A 20,276-nucleotide genomic window follows, 5' to 3' on the forward strand; every position below is an offset into this window, starting at 1 on the left:
CCTCCTTGTTGTCACCCTGACACATGACCTTTCTATGGAGGTGGCTATTTTAACTCACATTGCACAGGCATGATCAATACAGCCATCATGTAATTCATTTAGGGTTTACATCTACTTTAAAAGTTTTGCTGATTGAATAAATGGATGTGAATAAATAATTGGAGCTAATGCTGCTCCAGTGTCTGTCCAGTACTAATCACATAACCAAAAGACCATTGGCCAGGCCAATAGACCTTTTTCTCCAGGGAAGGAACATGCTACAAATCTTTTATTTCCTTTATTTATCTAAAAAAAAGATTGTTAACCCCTGCCTGTCAAACCCAGGAGACCCTTTAACAAGGTCTTTACACCCAGGGGAGGGGAAGAACTGGACAGTCACTATACCACTGTGATTGGCTGCCACAGAGGTCACATGAACGGAAGCTGGTCCCACCAGCTCCCAATTGTTATTAGAGACTGAGAGCTGTCTTTGACACCTCGGTGAGCGCGCTCTCAGCACAGAAAGCTCCACCGCCTATTGACGCATATGGCGTGTTGGCTTTAACGCTCACACTCTTTGCCAACGCACATATGTGTTATGTGAACGTCAAGAGGTTTTCATAGCTTTATGGTAACATTTGAGTATTGGTCCACTTCAACAACGTAACGTCAAGATTTAGAAGTCCAACTTTTCCACTTCCGGTTCCTCTTTCTACATCCAGTGGAGTCCATGATTGGCGAGCCATAACCTCAATCTTTGTGCGTTCACATTAATCCTACAGATGAAATCTCTTCCATCAACGCGGCTTAATAATGGCATACTCCGTCTCAGGCTCCGTCACCTCCATACTGGGCTTAGTTTTCATCGCTGCAAAATTGATGCTGGCATACTGCACCTCCTCGCAGTTCATGTATACTGTCCTATCATCTTGTGTCGAGTTTTTATTTGGGATCTCCTGAGATATTTCACCATTCTGTTTCAGAAGCAAAAAAAAGTTGATAAGCTTTTTATTTGGTTATTCTACTAAAGGAAGCAAATAGCGAGGTTCCAATAGCGAGGTTCAAGGAGGAAGGTAAGTCTTTGGGATGGGTTGCACCTAGGGAGTGTATGGTGGGAAGTGACTAAAGATAATTTTTTCAAAAGTACAGTTGTCCTTCATCACCTACCCGTCACTAATATATAAATATGTGTTCATGGAATTATATAGACATAGACATGCTGTAAGGGACTATTGTGGGATTTTTTATTAATATATATATATATATATATATATATATATATATATATATATATATATATATACACATACACTCACCAGCCACTTTATTAGGTACACCTGTTCAATTGCTTGGTACAGCAAATTGCTAATTAGCCAATCACATGGCAGCAACTCCATGCATTTAGGCATCTAGACATCTAGACATAGTGAAGACGACTTGCTGAAGTTCAAACTGAGCATCAGAATGGGGAAGAAAGGGGATTTAAGTGACTTTGAATGTGGCATGGTTGTTGGTGCCAGACGGGCTGGTCTGAATATTTCAAAAACTGCTGATAGATAAATTCTCCCACCTGAGCTGTGGATCTCTGCAGCTCCTCCAGAGTTACCATGGACCTCTTGGCTGCTTCTCTGATGAATGCTCTCCTTGCCCGGCCTGTCAGTTTAGGTAGACGGCCATGTTTCCATTTTCAGATGATGGATTGAACAGTGCTCCGTGAGATGTTCAAAGCTTGGGATATTTTTTTATATCCTAACCCTGCTTTAAACGTCTCCACAACTTTACCCCTGACCTGTCTGGTGTGTTCCTTGGCCTTCATGATGCTGTTTGTTCACTAAGGTTCTCTAAGAAATCTCTAAGGGCTTCACAAAACAGCTGTATTTATACTGAGATTAAATTACACACAGGTGGACTCTATCTATTTGACAATTAACTGGTAAGTATGGGGTTGCACTTTGGCCCCTTCTACAATTGCCTTGACATTCACCACTGTGATACATATTTATCTATTTTTTTTTTTTGTCTATTTTAGATCCATACTATCCGCATCGACCCCTGAAGAGCGTGCAATTGGTCTTGCGAAACGCGTCGGATCCCTTTGATGCTTGTATATGCATATATACTACACTGTATGACATATGTGCCATTGTATCATGTACAATTTATTGGCTGAGTTAACACTCTTATGATCCATGTATGTAAATTAATTCGTTTTTTTATAAAATATTTTTACTGTATCTACTTTTGTTACTCAGTGGCTAACTGTGCTCACTTCCTATAAAGTCCCAGGGCGATTCTTTTTGTATATCTATTTACTATTTAGGTGACTTCTGAAGGCAATTGGTTCCACTAGATTTTAGTTAGGGGTATCAGAGTAAAGGGGGCTGGATACAAATGCACGTCACACTTTTCACATATTTATTTGTAAAAAAAAAATTGAAAACTATTTATCATTTTCCTTCCACTTCACAATTATGTGCCACTTTGTGTTGGTCTGTCACATAAAATCCCAATAAAATATATTTACTTTTATGGTTGTACCATGACAAAATGTGGAAAATGTCAAGGCACTGTACAATGATAGGTCACGTACTATCGACTCTACTTACATTACAGAATACACTGGCGTTGCTGTATATGGCGTCCTGGCTGTTAGAAGTCAGCTCCTTCTCGTCTTTACCTTCTTGTTTTAACTTCCTCCTACGAACACAAAGACGCTGATCTTATTACTTTCCAGGAACTGAAATGTTACTACGGCGGTTTATAATAACCACGTGTTTGTTATATATGAATAGTGCTAATTGAAGGATACGGTGACAGTCCACTTACCTCCTGAAGTACTGTAATATGATAAACGCAATTCCCAACATCACTGAAACAGCGAGAACAACAGACACGGCCGCTATCATCCCCAATGAGGACTTTTCTGGCAAAGCTAAAAAAAAAAAAAAAATATATGTTTATTGCTTAAGACTTTTTCTGAAGATTTTTTTTCTACTGCCCCAACCCCCATTCAGAATTCTCAGGGCTCATTCACACCAGATGCATTGGATTCTGCTTGAGATGGTATAGGGGCAGGGATCCCAGCTGGAGGATTTTCCCTCACTTCTTGCTCTAATGGCATTTAAAAAAAAACTTTAGATTTTCCATCATTTTCTGTTTCATTGGCAATGGTCACCAGGACAAATAGAGGGGTGGACCTCCCTATTGGAGATACAGACAGCAATAAAAACTTACTTGACAGGGTGTCAAACCCTTCACCAATTCACACAAAACAAATCAAAAGAGCCTTTACATACACTTAAACTGCAGTAGGAAAAAATTCAGATCTCTTGCCCTGCCACACAAGGTTGTACTGTGGCAGAGCTGTGTAAATTCAAGGACTGGATGGAAAAAAATACAAAAGCTCACACACACACACATATATATATAAATATATATATGCTGTATGTGTGTATTCAGCCTTAAAGAGACCCTGTCACCAGGCCATTCATTTCATTAGAAGTCTTCCTATAAGCTTATATGTGAATATATTCAATGCATATTATTTACCATCCCTTCTGTAGATATTCAAAACTATTCCTCCCACTGACACCAATGATGGGGCACTATTTCTTCCAGTGACACCAATGATTGAGCACTATTCCCCAGTGATGGGGCACTATTCTTCCCAAAGACACCAATGATGGGGCACTATTCCTCCCACTGACACCAACAAGTGACACTGTGGCAAACTGCCCAGGGGCCAGATGTGGCCCTTTGCTTGCCTTTATACGGCCTTTGGCGTACTATTACTCCCCCTGACACAAATGAAGGGGCACTGCTCCTTCCACTTGCACCAATGATGGGGCTCCATTCTTCCCAATGATGCCAATAATGAGGCACTATTCCTCCCACTGACACCAACCATGGGGCACTATTCCTTCCAGTGACACCAATGATTGAGCACTATTCCTTAGTGATGGGGCACTATTCTTCCCAAAGACACCAACAATATGACACTATTCCTCCCACTAACACCAATCATGGGGTGCCATTCCTCCCCCTGACATCAACAATAGGGCACCATTCCTCCTAATGACACCAATGATGGGGCATTATTCCACAGTGATGAGGCACTTATCTTCCCAAATACACCAATGATGGGACAATATTCCTCCCACTGACACCAACAATAGGACACTATTCCTCCCACTGACACCAACAATAGGACACTATTCCTCCCACTGACACCAACAATAGGACACTATTCCTCCCACTGACACCAACAATAGGACACTATTTAACTTTTATTAAAAAGAATCAAGCAACCAATTTTATACAAAAGTAAAAACAAAACCATAGTACAAAACTTCAACAGAAATCCAAGGAATACACATCCATGTTCAGAATATATACAATATATACATAATCCACTACCAAAATTATTTACATAAAGCAGCAGAGAGGGCCTAAGAGGCACAACCCATCACCTATGTACGCAGCCATTTATCAAAAATTAATCCCAAAAAAAAATAATAATCTAGGGTGATAAGAGACAGACAGCCACACCCGGGAAAGAGACTCCTGGCAGTCAGGGAGGCTTGAAACCCCTCCACGCCTTCAACCAAGCCCCCTGACTCCGCTTGTCTCTCTCAAGTACCCGAATCTTCTCCACCTCATGCAGAATGTCATACACCACCACCTGAACAGGAAGGATTTTATGCCGAATGCTGACCTGACACCGTGCGTTCCAAGTGAAATAACGGACTACTAGGCTAACTAGAAAAAGTGTATCTAAACAAAAACCACCACCAGTATTGAATGCTCCGTACACCCACTCAGCATAACCCAGCCTGGAGAGGAAAGGGACACCGAGGGCCCGCCCCACCTGTTTGTACACCTCTATGTTAAAGGGGCAATAAAGCAGAAAATGGTCCATAGTCTCCTCCTCACCTGCACACTCCTCCCGAGGACAGCTACGATCCACCCCACTGCGGAATTTCAAATTGCCCCTAACATAGAGCCTCCCATGGAAGCACAACCAGGCCAGATCCCTGAATTTAGGGGGTACTCTGTCCAAATTAATAAGTCTTAACCCTGCCCTCAAAACTGGGCCTGGGCAATCCCTTAAGGCCAATGGGTCATGAAAGACTTGGCTCAAGACTTGGCTCATAAGGACTTTCCTCGGAACCGATCTAAGATCTTCAGCCGACAATCGCCACTGCCGTAGTAACTTCAGGCACGGAGCGACATAAGCTGGTAGCTGACCACGATGACCCCTGAGATTCTTCACTTGGCCACCTTCTTCCCAAAGTCGTAGAAAAGGCCTAAACCAAGATCTAAATATGCCTGCCCATCCAGGAGGTTCCACTGCAAGCATATTACCAATATTAAACTTGAGAAAAAGCAGTGAAAAGAAAAGAACTGGGTTGACCATACCTAAGCCACCCTCCCTCCTGGATAGATAGGTGACATTCCTCTTGATGGGGTTCAGTCTGTTCCCCCACAACATCTGGAAGAACACACTACTGACCCTAGCATAGAGAGACACTGGCAAGATGCAGACAAAGCTGACATACAAGAAGATCGGAATCAGGTAAGTCTTAATCAGATCAACCCTTTCCCTCATAGATAACTTCCATCTCTTCCAGCTGACCACCTTAGTATTGGCAATTTCCAGTCTGCCTTCCCAGTTTTTGAGGCCATAATCGCCAGGTCCAAATTCAATGCCTAGAATCTTAATTCTTTCCTGGGGCACTGGAAAGGTGTCCGGGAGATCAAAACCCTCACCTTCCTTTCCCATCCAGAAAACTTCAGTCTTTTCCTGATTGATCTTGGAGCCTGATGCTTCAGAATACCGTGATGTCAGAGAGACCACCTCCTCTGCTTCATCCGCCCCAGTGACAATCACGGACACATCGTCCGCATAGGCAACAACCCTCAAAGGCAGCTCACCTGGGAGCCCCACTGGCACCCCACACAACATGCCGCTCTCTAGCCTCCTGATGAAGGGGTCGATTGCAAACACATAGAGCAGGGGACTCAGGGGACAACCCTGGCGCACCCCGGAGCCAACCTCAAAGGACCGCCCAACCCAACCATTAACAAGAGGAAAGCTTTCTGCCCCCTTATACAAGACTTTTAACCAATTGACAAAACCACCCGGCAGACCGTACTTACTAAGGAGCAACCACAGGTACTCATGGTTAACACGATCAAAAGCTTTTGCCTGATCCAATGTCAGCAAATACTTTCCCCAGCCTGCAGCCCTGCATCGCTCCAAGGCCTCCCGGACAGCTAAAACTGCTGTGAAGGTGCACCTACCCTGGACCGAACAGTGCTGATGGCGAGAAAGCAAAGACTCTGCTACTGACGATAGGCGCCAGAAAATGATCTTTGCCAGTATCTTTCTATCGACATTAAGAAGGCTGATGGGGCGCCAATTCTCAATCATCGAAGGATCTTTACCCTTTGAAAGAAGAATCACAGCTGAGTGCCTCATGGAAGGGGGAAGTACCCCCTCTGCAAGGCAACTGTTAAAAACCTCTACCAAATGTGGGGCCAGAATAGGCTTAAAAGCTTTGTAAAACTCAGCCGTCAAGCCATCCGGTCCAGGTGACTTTTTGATGGCAAGCTGTTCAATTGCCCTCATCACCTCTTCAACTGTGATCTCCTCTGTCAAATTCATCAATGGGACATCTTCATCATTTAGACCTGGAGTAGAGTCCAAAAAGCTTTCCATCTTGTCACGGTCAAGCTCTTTCCTCCCAAGAAGGTCAGCATAAAAGGACCTCACGACCTCCAGAATCCCTGACCTGGACTTTGTCAAGGAACCTGTACTGTCCTTAAGGCCAACGACCGTTTTAACAGCTACACCTTGTTTGCAGTTCTGGTAAGGGTCAGGCGAGTGGTACTTCCCATAGTCCCTCTCCAGAACCAAAGAGGCATGCCGATCATATTGACACTTCCTGAGAAGGAGTTTCACTTCAGAGATTGCCCCAGGATCTCCTCCTCTCGAGACAAGAATATCCAGCTTCCTCCGTAAACGTTGGTAGGTCATGTATTTATTAAACTGCTTTCTATTGGCTAGGCCCCTGAAGAATCCAGCAATCCTCTTTTTGGTCAGCTCCCACCACTCAGCCTTGCTGCTACAAAAGTCCAGGATGGTCACCTGTGCCTGAAAGAATTCCTCAAAGGATTGTCTAACATGTTCTTCCTTGAGTAGAGTCGAATTCAATCTCCAGATGCCCTTACCCCTCTGAGGGGCGTCTGAAGCATTCAGGACCACAGATAGCATACAGTGATCAGAGAACTCTACTGCCTGCACCACTGGGGGTGAGAAAGCAGAGTTCTCCTTCAAAAAAAACCTATCTATTCTACTCTGACTATTACCTCGATGAAAGGTGAACCCAGTGTCATCCGGGAGGTGCTTAATGTGCACATCCACAAGACCAGCATCCCTAACCATACTATTTAAAAAAAATGCTATCATATCCCAGCCTGTCCTTGAAGTCCTTCCTGTCCTTGGGCCTAGTTACTGTATTAAAGTCACCTCCAAAGACCACTTGCCGGGATGTAAAAAGAAATGGCTTGATCCTTGTAAAAAGGCATTTCCTGTCCCACTTTGTGTGCGGCCCATAAACATTAATTAGGCGCAGGTCCTGCCCTCCCACAAGGACGTCTAAGACCATACATCTCCCAATCTCCACCTCAATAACCCGCCGGACAGTTACCATGCCGGTTTTAAACAACACCGCCACACCGCTGTAAGGCTCGGCCGCAAGAGACCAGTAAGATGGACCATACCTCCACTCTCTCTTGGCCATATGAATATCTGCCAAGGAGGTGAGCCTAGTCTCTTGCAAAAATAAAATTTCAGCATCTAATTGGCTGAACAAAAAGAAGGCCATAGAACGAGCTCTTACTGACTTAATGCTGGCGACATTTATTGTCACCACTTTTAACGGAGGGGGAACCGCCATTTGGGTTATTGGGTGGATTGCTTCTTAGCTCCCCTCTGCTGCTCATCACCAGATGCCTCTCTCTTTCTTGAGGCCGCCTCAAACTCCATTTCGGAATCAGAACTTCGCTCCGAAGAAGCTCCAGATGAAGAGATATCCCAATTAGAGGACCTATAACGGTTGGAGACAGGCACTGGAGCCTGTTCCACCACCTGCTTCTTCCGCTTCCCAACCTTCCTTCTCTCCTCCAGGTACTGCAGGTCAGCTTCAGAGATGCCCTCATCTGTTACTTTTTTCTGTGAAGTCTTTCCACAAGACTTCTTTACAGAGGAAGAAGCAACCTTTTTAGTACATGTTACCACTCCTGGTGGGGGGGGGTGCTCCCTTTGAGTCAGACTTAGGAGGGGTAGACTCCTGGGGGGGAACTGACTCGGGGGGCACAGACTTGGAAGGTTCTGACACATGAGGAGAGGGTACAGTAGGCTGGGGGGAGACAGATACAGATACAGAAGGAATACTTACAGATACAGGAGGGGTGGCCACAGGAACTGGAGAGGGATCCTGAGCAGGACCAGGGGAGTCAGTCACCGCAGAGGAGGATGGTACACCAGGGGCCTCACCCTCCATCCTGTCCAGCCTTGACATGTCATCAATTACCTCCTTCTCCATATTGTGCCAGGCTTCAGGACATCTGCTGTAGGGGTGGCCAAGGCGCAGGCACAGGTTGCACCTGATCATCTCGGTGCAGTCCTTGGCCATATGACCCTGACCCCGACACACTGAACATATCAAGGCTGAACAGGAGGAACTCAAATGCCCCTTTTCTCCACAGCGGTGACACAGCTTCGGCTGACCAGGGTAGAAAATAGTCATCTATCCCTCCCTATAAAAGCTGAGGAGGGCAGGTGACGGACAACATTCCCATCCCTGGCCAACCTGACTGTAACCGACCAACCCCCAGTCCAGATGTTACGCTCATCAAGGATTTTGCTGGGCTTAGTCAATACCTCACCATAATTCTTTAACCAGACCTCTAAATCTCGAGCAGGAACACTCTCATTAGTGAGAATAATTGTGATTTTTTTCACTGTAGACCTTTGTGAAACCGCCACTGGGGCCAGACCTTCCCATTCGGGTCTTGACCTGCACCGAGCCTCATATCTCTCCCAGAACAGGTCAAGACCCTCTGGCCTGGTGAAACTAATAGTATATTCCCGGCTCCCAGCAACATGTATTAGGGCATACAGATCGTTTGCCCCAAAACCCATCTCCAAAATCATGTCCACCACCACACGCCATGCTGGAGGGATTGCACCACCTTCCCATTTAAGAATCACTACATTTCGTCTCGGACCCCCAGCAGAAACCAGAGACCCAAGACCAGATCCTGGGGTGCTCAAGGTGGTAGGTCGCAGGGGGAAAACCCTCTTGGGGGCGGAGCTACCAGGAGCAGAGCGTACCACCTGGGCAAATGTAGGCTTATCAGGGCCAAGGCCCCACACTGATGTAACATTAGTCTGTACATTACAATTATTATTATTATTATCTGCTGGAATGGAGTTGGTAGGACTGTCCATCATACTTGTGCTGGGAAAATTCTTATCAGTCACACAAACATTCACATTCCCATCAGGAATAGTCACAGTTTCTGATGTAATACCAGCTGTCTCCTGAAGCTGTGCTGTAGAGTCCTCAGCAGCTGTGGGGCAAACAACTTTAGACTCAGCTAAAGGGGGGTTAATTGGCTCTGCTGAATCTTGTAGTTCCTCTGCAGGAATGTCATTTTTTAAATGCATTTTTTGCTGCACTGCAGCATCAACAGGCACAGCATTGCCACACATAGGACTATCAGCCTGATTGTCACTGGGCACATTGTCAGTATCAGTCACAGTGTTCACAAAAACAGTTTTATGCACCACATGAGGCTTGACAGGCTTTACCTTGTCAGGCACATTATCTGTAATGTCCTCCTCATGAAATACCAACTGATCACCCCGCATAGGAGACTCCATTGCTTGGATTACCCTGAGCATGCCTCCTGAGTCCTGGGAAGGCATGGGGCTGCTTACCTCTCCCTGAGGGGGCAGGGGGTCTGAACTGGGGGTCTCCTCCTCCACCTCCATTTTTGTCATCCTGGCAAACCTTCGGTCATTGCAGAATTTTTCCTTAAAGGGCCCATCTCTGCCTTCCATCATGGCCACAATGGTCTCCTGGTGTTCAACCCGGACCTTGGCCAGTTGGATCTCCGGATCCATGGACCCACGTCTCTGGCTATGCAAGCCCTCACGCTGTCTTCTCAAGCGCTTCACCTCCGCTCTCAGTTTATAGAGCTTGTCTCTCTCCCTATTCAGGACCTTAATCCCGGCCACCACTCGCTCCTGAATTGCCTCTGAGCCTTCATGCTCACCAGGGGCAGAGAGATCACAAGCCATGGTTTGCACAGGGGCAGGCATGTCACCTGATGGCCCAGGAGATGGCTGGGAGCCTCCAGCAGGAGAGGCCCTGCTGGCCTCCATGGCTTCCCCAGAAAGGAGCCAGGAGAGCTGGGAGAGATTTCCTCACCACTCCCCTCTCACACGGATCACCTGCAGCAGCTCCAGACAGCTTCCTCCTGACATACCTGTGCTCCAATGATGGGTGGGGCACTATTCCTCCCACTAACACCAATGATGGAGCACTATTCCTCAGTGATGGGGCACTATTCTTCCCACTGACACCAATGATGGGGTGCCATTCCTCCCCCTGACATCAACAATAGGGCACCATTCCTCCTAATGACACCAATGATGGGGCACTATTCCTCCCACTGACACAAACAATAGGGCATTATTCTTCCCAATGACATCAATGATGGGATACCATTCCTCCCCCTGACATCAACAATAGGGCACCATTCCTCCTAATGACACCAATGATGGGGCACTATTCCTCACTGACACAAACAATAGGGCATTATTCTTCCCAATGACACCAATGATGGAGCACTATTTCTCCCACTGACATCAATAATGGAACACTATTCCTCTCACAGACAACAATGATGGGGCATTGTTTACTCCACTGATGCCGGGATTATTTCTACTCCAACTAGCCACAGTCTGACCCACATAAAGCCTTAAGGACAGCAAACTGTCCCTTTGTTTAAAAAGTCTGGAGACCCTGTTCTATTGTATTCTGCTTTGCTCCTCCGCCATGGTTATATAGGGATGTGAGGGTGGAGGAGCTGGGCCAGCACAGAGAGTAATTAGACTCTCCCAGAAGAGGAGGGGGCTATCACCTGCAAGGAGGGAATGGGCTGTGCTAGGGACTCAATACTTCCTGGAGTTGTCACATTTCCTAGCAAGTTCAAAAGAAACATTGCCAGTAAATATATTTTAAAAATTATAGAAATGGAAAACAATGCAATTAGGCATTCAGAATACTTAATTTTCTATGCTTTTAACTGCAATTTTATATGTTACTGAAAGAGTCTATTTAAAGCTCATCTCCAGGCAAAACCTAATAGAGTATAGACGGGGGAGGGAGTTGGGCGGTCTGGAGAGCTGCTTTAGGAAGAAGTCACCATGATAAGAGATAAAAACAAATCAAACTGAACACAAGGACCCTACAAATGATGCCCAAAGAAAAAAAAAAGAAAATCAAGAATAAAAAAAAGTCTGAATTATGCTAGTTTCATCATATATTAATTTATACATCTATGAAGTTCCTCATTTGTCCAGGCCATGGTTAGGGATGAGTTTAGATCCACCTGAGCAAGTCCACCAAGAATTTGTCACCTGCACTGCGCCAATAATCTGCAGCCAGGGCATTCTCCATCCTGCAGTCACACCTATTATATTCAGCTACAGGTCGGGGAATGCCCTGGCTGCAGATGACTAGACTAGGAGAGATGATGGCTTCCTGGTATGATGGCTGAGGTAGGTTCAGACTAGGATTCCAACATGCCTGAACTCATCAGTAGTAATGGTATAGCTCCCTGGTGTCAAACCTGTGGCTCTTTGGCACTTTTTGTGCAGCCCCCTGAGCCCCTACAAGCATTAATCTGTGTTTCCCTATTGCCCTGTTATGGTAGCGATTTCTAGCAGACTCATGCCTCCAGTCTATGACTGTCTCTGGAAACATGTCTCCAACAACTCCTATAGCATGTTCACAGTCTCTGACCATCTCTTGTATTATGTCCACAATCTCTAACCATCTCATGTATCATGTCCACAGTCTTTGACCATCTTTTTTATCATGTCTATAGTCCAGTGGCAGCTGGTGCTGTATAATTTGGGGGGACGGCAAACAAGAATATTAATTTGTTATTGTCACACAACTGGGTGGGCTCAGGGCACAGTACTCCGCGCCCAAAGCCCACCCTTTAAGCCAATTAGAGCCTCAGGCTCTAATCATGTGCTTAAAAAAAAAAACATTGGAATCCATGTGTCCGATGCCCTGCATGTAGATTAGGGGCCGGACACATGGATTAGGGGAGGCCGCCCTTGCGTCCCTAATGGAGGAGCCGCCACTGCTACAGTCTCTGACCATCTCCTGTCTACAGTTTCTGACCATCTCCTGTATTACGTCCACAATCTCTGACCATCACCTGTATCATGTCCACAATCTGACCATCTACTGTCTGCAGTCTCATACCATCTCTAGTATCATGTCCACAGTCTCTGACCATCTCTTGTATCATGTTCACAAGCTCTGACCATCTCCTGTATCATGTCCACAATCTCTGACCATCTACTGTCTATAGTCTCTGACCATCTTCTGTATCGTGTCCGCAACCTCTGACCATCTCCTGTATCATGTCCGTGACCTCTGACCATCTCCTGTATCATGTCCACAATCTCTGACCATCTACTGTCTATAGTCTCTGACCATCTTCTGTATCGTGTCCGCAACCTCTGACCATCTCCTGTATCATGTCCGTGACCTCTGACCATCTCCTGTATCATGTCCACAATCTCTGGCCATCTCCTGTATCATGTCCACAATCTTTGCCCATCTACTGTCTACAGTATCTCACCATCTCTAATATCATGTCCACAATCTCTGACCATCTACTGTCTACAGTCTCTGACTATCTCCTGCATCGTCTCCGCAACCTCTGACCATCTCCTGTATTATGTCCACAATCTCTGACCATCTGCTGTCTACAGTCTCCCACCATATCTAGTATCATGTCCACAATCTCTGACCATCTCCTGTATTATTTCCACAATCTCTGACCATCTACTGTCTACAGTCTCTGACTATCTCCTGCATCGTCTCCGCAACCTCTGACCAATTCCTGTATCATGTTCGCAACCTCTGACCATTTCCTCTATCATGTTCGCAACCTCTGACCATCTCCTGTATCATGTCCGCAACCTCTGACCATCTCCTGTATCATGTCCGCAACCTCTGACCATCTCCTGTATCATGTCCACAACCTCTGACCATCTCCCGTATCATGTCCACAGTCTCTAGTTATCTTTTGGATGATATCCACAATCTCTGACCATCTCCTGTATCATGTCCATAGTCTCTTACCATCCCCTGTTGTGTGTCTGCTGTGACCGTTGGCCCCCATATCAAGAAAGTTGACCACTACTGGAATAGCTAGTAGTAGTCACACTTTTAATGAACTTGTTCCTTAATATTTAAGAGATTATGATGAGCTTTTCCAAACTGCTTCCCATCCATCAGAGTCGTTTTATTTGTGATTTCACTTTTGTTTAAATGTTTTTTCCAAATGGCCTCACCTTCATTAGGTTGATCTGCCCATACATTTTTCAACATTATCCAAATAAAGTTTAAAAGAAAAAGAATGGAGGCGTGTACTTACACTTCTTACTTAGCAAAGGTAGCACAAATTTTTCATACTGATTGGAACTTATACATTCTATAGACGGGACATCCTTTTGGTTAAAAGGAAGGCTCAGCGTGCTATTGGTCTCTGCTTTTATTCTACAAGTGGTGATTTGGATGTCTTTATCAGAGGTGTTGTAGGATTTCTCATCAATCTTCCACTGGATGTTGGCCACTGGAAATGATTCAATGATACAAGAACATTCTATATGATGTTCTGCTTCCTTGCAAGTGGAATTTTTTCCAGAAACAGACCTGGGTCCAACTGGCCAAACAAAAACGTGGGAAAAAAGATTATGAGTAAAAAAGTTGAAAATTTATTTTAGAAGATTATGATTTTAGGCCAAAATATACAGTATATGTATGATTATAGAGTGGTATAGTTTCCCTTAAATCAGTAGGATAAATGACAGTAACAACATATAATAACAATATCTTTTTTTTTCTTACGTACAGGTCACCTTGATGGTAACAGAGGCAGATGAATTCCCACGTTCGTTTTTGGCCTGGCAAGTATATGACCCATCATCACTGAGCAGTATTTTGGAAAAGCTGATTTCCCCATTTTGGTTTGTGTTGAAATTTTGTTGATTTTTGTTAGTTGTTGACCAGTTCAATGCCGCTGGTGGGAAACTTTCTGCAGCACATCGTAGAGAGAGAGAAGATTCTTCTTTGATATAAATTGTTTTATTCCCATCAATGGGGCAGTCTGGATGGTGAAAGAAATAAGAAATTATATTTTTTAGACTTAGCAACTGTTGAGTTAATTTCATTAAACAGTCAGGGATAGTCATTATCCACATTATCAGTTACATCCTTCTGGAAGAACATGTGGCCAGTGGCAATGCTCAGATGGGCCAAATGTATTTGTCTGCTCTGATACAAGTCAATGTGAATATAAAAAAACCTCAAACAACTCCTTAATCAATGCAAAGGCAAACGGTAAATCATGCTGAAGATGATCCACTTCCCGGTCTAATGTCCATATACATCAGGGGCGGACTGGGCCAGAGGGCAGTTGCCCCCCCCCCCCCCCGGGCCCCACTGATGCCCCATAACCACTTGACCTCCGGAAGATTTTCCCCGCTTCCTGACCTAACCAGGCCATTTTTTGCAATACGGCACTGCGTTAATTTAACTGACAATTGCGCGGTTGTGCGACGCTGTACCCAAATAAAATCGATGTCCTTTTTTTCCCACAAATAGAGCTTTCTTTTGGTGGTATTTGAACACCTCTGCTGTTTTTATTTTTTTGCGCTATAAACAAAAAAAAAAATCGTTAATTTTGAAAAAAAAAAACTATATTTTTCTACTTTCTGCTATAAAACAAATCCAATGAAAAAATGAAAAAAAAAAAAAATTTCTTCATCAATTTAGGCCAATATGTATTCTGCTACATATTTTTGGTAAAAATAAAAATTCCAATAAGCATTTATTGATTGGTTTTTGCAAAAGTTATAGCGTCTACAAACTATGGGATAGATGTATTTATTTTACTAGTAATAGTGGTGATCAGTGACAGGACTGCAATATTGTAGCGGACAAATTGGACACTAACTGACGCTTTTTACCCTTTTTGGGGACCAGTGACACTAAAGCCCTGTACACATGGGCAGAATGTCAAGTACATTATGTCGGCTGATATTTGGCCCATGTGTATGTTGGACTGTCTGGCTGTTCAGCCGGCTTCTGTTGGACGCGCATGCTGGAAAACTAGCAGCCGAACTACCCCCGATCAGCGCTCTTAGACAACGGCAGAGAGGGCTGATCGGAGTGTTCTGGTGGGGGGGGGGGGCTGTCAGCTCCCCCCCCCACCAGAGACAAGATTTGGAGTGAACAGCACAGGGGTGCTAAAGAGGCCCATCATTTTTACCCCGCCTCCTTGTCTTCTAGGCAGGGGCGGACTGACAACTCATGGGGCTCCCGGGCAATAGGAGATTATGGGGCCCCCCAGGCAATCAGAGATTATGGGGCCACACAGTATACACACACACAGTATACAATCACACAGTATACACAGACATGTTTCTATTGGCTGAGAAGGTACTGGAGAGGTGGGGCAGCTATAATCTCGGGATTTCTAGACCAAAAGGATGTCGGTAAGGGACATTTCAGAGACAGATGTAAAAAAAACACATTTTTTTACATACTGTCCCTGGTTTTACTGAGGCTGGCAACCCTGATGGGGCCCCCTAGTGGCCCAGGGCCCTCGAGCAGTGCCTGAGTGGCTCAATGGTCAGTCCACCCCTGCTTCTAGCCAATCCCTGCTGTGTCTGCGCCAGAAGCCCCACCAATACTCCACCCCTGATGTGGACAAAGGCGACAAATTGGTGGACACACACACACCAGATCCTGCAAAACACCCCCCCCCCAACCTTGATTATGTCCTTCCCTTCCCTCTGCTGCTCTGAGTCTCTGATTGCAAAAGACTGCCATTCCCGTGAAAAGCAATCCCCACATAGATTTCTTTTCAGAGGCATTTTACAGGTGGTGACTCTGACCACCTGTTTTAACCCCTTAAATGCGGCATCACCCCCACCACAATCATGGGCATTATAATAAATAAATATTAGTACCTGTTGGTGTGGAACAATGGATCTGAGGATTCCGAGGTGCATCTAAAATGAAACAGAACACAGTTGTAAAATCTGCTTTTCAAAATATCTTGTGATTTACACACCACTGTCAGGCACTATAGCCAGGAAGGTGACACCTCAAGTCATCATTGCAGCTTTTTAAGGTCCTGTGTCACTTACATGCTCAATGGACTATGGAGGAGAATCGTGACATTGTCCCTCGTGCTCGTGTAATCCTGTTAGCTCCCTATGCAGCTCTCAGTGTATGAGAACATGTTCTGGGTAATTTAATGTAGGCTTACTTGGCCTCACAGTGCTTTCCCTTCCTCTATCAGTCACATCTGCTGTATGTAGTAATAGTACAAAGCTGGAATTCATCATTTTCTGTTGCAATATTTAATATATACAGTGCCTTGAAAAAGTATTCATACCCCTTGAAATTTTCCACATTTTGTCACGTTACAATCTAAGGACTGGCAAACTTCAATATGTGACATTTTTGTTCTTGTATTTAGGTTGCGTTCTACCCTATTTTGCAACCACAGTCGCATTTGTTGCTGATCCCTGCGCCATTATTTTTGGATATTGTAATTTTTTTTTCTTACTTTAGTTTTAGTATCTTTAGATGTAAGAAATCACTGTACTTCCATTCCACCTTGCGATGGCGAGTTACTTCATTTCCTTTCTCCCATTGGCTCCTTGAAAACCACAGGGTTCCTTCCGGGTTGCATAATTGATTGACAGGTTGCCATAACAATTGGGTGGGAAATTTCTCCTGCGCCGCCATTGCTATGGCAACCTGCAATACACATAGTGCACATGCGCGAGATCGGGAGGTGCATGCTGGGTAGCCAGCTGCACCTAATCCCAGAAGAACCTCCTAGCGGGCTTCAGATGCCCACACTACGAATGGCCGCTTACATGATCCATTGGGTGCTGTAAGTAAATGCTGGATTTCATAAAAATTAAAAAATTTACAAATATACAGTATGCCGATTTAGAGTGTAGTTGCAGTGACAATCGCGGGGGGTGATTTTAAAAAAAAAATTTACAAGACGACTGGAGCTCCACTTTAAAGCAGTATTAAACCCAAAACCAAAAATGTAATATACTGCAGCTTACCAATCATCATTAGATGTGGTGGCTGCATTTGTTTTCTTTTTTTTTTTTTTTTGTTTTATCATTAAATAATTTTTATTGAAATTTCCATACAAATAACAGAAAAATTAAAGGCAGCTGGTTTTGGTATATAACAATCAGGTATAGCAGTGAAACATTTACATACTAATCTCATTGTTTTCTTTTTTTAGTCTTTTGCCCTCTGTTTTCACCTGATAATCTGGCCAGTAACACACCTTCTGTATGAGAGCGCCCCCCCCCACTCTGGATGATGGAGCACAGGGGGCACCAGGGGGCACAGCAGCATTGTCAGTCTGGGGGGGGGGGTATAAGGTGTACTCAGAGATTTAGATGCACTAACAAATTGAAGCTGCAGTTACACAAGCAGATTTCTTTTTCCTTTTTAGGATAAAGATTTTACACGAATAAGTAAAAGCCGATCATTGTAAGCACCCCTGTCAGTGTTAAACGGTTTGTCTCATCCCTGCGACTGATACATTTGCAAGAGAGCTTGTTCTTTCAAAAAAAACAACATGCTTACTGGCTGGATCACCAGATAAAACTAGAAGAAAGAAAGACTAAAACCGAAAACAAATGCAGCCATCACATCTAAGAATTGGTAAGCTGCAATATAAAAATTGTTTGCTTTTGGGTTTAAAGGCCAGTTCACACCATGCCGCATGATTCGCAGTCACACATGCGTCACACATGCAGTTGTGAATTCAGCCCATTTATTGTGAATGGGCTAAAATCGCACCGCACGGCACCAAAACTACTTTTTAAAATGCACTGTAACTGGATTGCATGGTACCCGCGTGGGCAGGTGCACTGCGTTTGCGACCTGCGTTTGTGGTGTCGTTAACTTTCTATTGACACCCGCTTCAGAGCGCAAATGGAGTGCGTTTTGCATGCGGTCTGAATCGCGTGTTCTTGATTTAAATATGCAAGCTTAAAACAATTGTTGAAAAAAAGAAGTGCATTCTGTTTGACATAAGAATTGTGATATACTTACAATGTACAGTGATGTTAATACTCCTGGTAATGGATGAATGTCTGTTATTTGCTGAACATCGATATATCCCGGTGTCATTCGGATTAGCATTCTTCACACTGTAAATCAATGTCTGCCCAATCAATGTTCCAGATAATATAATGTCTTCTTTAGTCCAGATAATAGTAGAATTGGGGTTACTGTCCACTGTACACTTAATAGTCTCCGAATCCCCTTCATTCACAATAATGGGTGTGTTCTCATTCTGGATGTTGTCTACCAAAACATGACAAGTTATGGGCTTATTAATCATTTGAAGGTTGTGTGCTCACAATCTAACATATTTTATAGCATGGTAAACCTATACAAGGCAGAGCCCAGTACACCCATTTTATTTTTTTCATTTAGTTTCACCACTTGCCAACCGGGCACTTTCACCCACTTCCTGCCCAGACCAATTGTGCGGTCATGCAGCACTGTACCCATATGAAATTTTTATCATTTTTTTTTCACACAAATGGAGCTTTCTTTAGGTGGTATTTCATCACCACTGGATTTTTAATTTTTTGCTAAACAAACGAAAGAAGACCAAAAATTTGGGGGAAAAAAGAAAAACATATTTCATAGTTGGTTATAAAATTTTGCAGGTCATTTTTCTCCTTTGCTGAAGAGCACTGATAAGGCGGGACTGATGGGCACTGATAGGTGGCACTGATGGGCACCATTGATGGGCACTGATAGGCGGCACTGATGGGCACTGTAAGGTGGCACTGATGGGCGGCACTGATGGGCACTGATAGGCGGCACTGATGGGCACTGATAGGTGACACTGATGGGCACCATTGATGGACACTGATAGGCAGCACTGATGGGCACTGATAGGTGGCACTGATGGGCGACACTGATGGGCACTGATAGGCAGTACTGAGAGGTGACACTAATGAGGAGGCACCAATGAACACTGATAGGCAGCACTGGTGGGCACCAAAAGGCAGCACTGGTGGGCACTGATAGGCAGCACTGGTGGGCACTGATAGGTGGCACTGATAGGCTGCACTGATGAGCACTGATAAGCAGCACTGAGAGATGACCCTAATGAGGAGGCACTGATGGGCACTGATTGGCAGCACTGATGGGCACTGATAGGATGCACTGGTGGGCACTGATAAGAAGCACTGGTGGGCACTTTTGGAACTGCATTGATAATCAGGACACTGATAATCAGTGCCCTGATTATCAGTGTAGATGTCCCTTTAACAAAGCCGGTTATCAGCTCTCCTTTGCTCACGCTGAAAGCGCAAGGAAAGGAATGCTAATAACCATCTTCTATTTACATCATGATCAGCAGTCATTGGGTTTCAGCTGAATTGACATTGTCTGTAAAGAGATCAGGGTGCGGCCTGGCCATCTCATGCCCAAGTGCGATGAGGCCCAAGGAGTAGTTTCCCTATGCTTTCCATGGCTGTTTAACAGTCTTGGGTGCAAGTTCAATCCATCAGTGTTTTTTACCTACCAGACTACCCACAGGTATACATTTGTACTCTTACGTCTAGGTCTCTCACCTTCCGGACCCCAGCATACACATAGGTGCTGCACTTGGGTCCAGGGTGCGACATTTTTCAATGCTATTTGGGTCATCTTCTCCCTGGCATATCTTCTATATAGCCTAGGGCAGTGATGGCGAACTTTGGCACCCCAGACGTTTTGGAACTACATTTCCCATGGTGCTCAACTACACTGCAGAGTGCATGAGCATTATGGGAAATGTAGTTCCAAAACATCTGGGGTGCCAAGGGTCGCCATCACTGGCCTAGGGGGTTCTCATTAGGT

General features: G+C 44.7%; 1 protein-coding gene across 2 annotated transcripts in view; it reads right to left on the reverse strand.

Annotated features, from left to right (window-relative positions):
• Positions 1–266: 266 nt before the first annotated feature.
• Positions 267–20,276, reverse strand: part of LOC141110500 (sialic acid-binding Ig-like lectin 14) — a 57,659-nt gene continuing 37,649 nt past the window's right edge. The window contains exons 6-12 of one of the 2 annotated variants that reach the window (XM_073601878.1): positions 18,468–18,722; positions 16,337–16,378; positions 14,215–14,469; positions 13,738–14,025; positions 2,806–2,911; positions 2,586–2,676; positions 267–953 (exon numbers count right to left, since the gene is read on the reverse strand). In XM_073601878.1, the coding sequence (XP_073457979.1) occupies positions 777–953; positions 2,586–2,676; positions 2,806–2,911; positions 13,738–14,025; positions 14,215–14,469; positions 16,337–16,378; positions 18,468–18,722 (1,214 nt within the window). In that variant the 3' untranslated portion in view covers positions 267–776. The remainder of the gene's footprint in view (positions 954–2,585; positions 2,677–2,805; positions 2,912–13,737; positions 14,026–14,214; positions 14,470–16,336; positions 16,379–18,467; positions 18,723–20,276) is intronic. The other variant, XM_073601879.1, reaches the window with a different exon arrangement.

The sequence above is a fragment of the Aquarana catesbeiana genome, linkage group LG10 (genome assembly GCF_042186555.1).
Source record: "Aquarana catesbeiana isolate 2022-GZ linkage group LG10, ASM4218655v1, whole genome shotgun sequence".
NCBI lineage: Eukaryota > Metazoa > Chordata > Amphibia > Anura > Ranidae > Aquarana > Aquarana catesbeiana.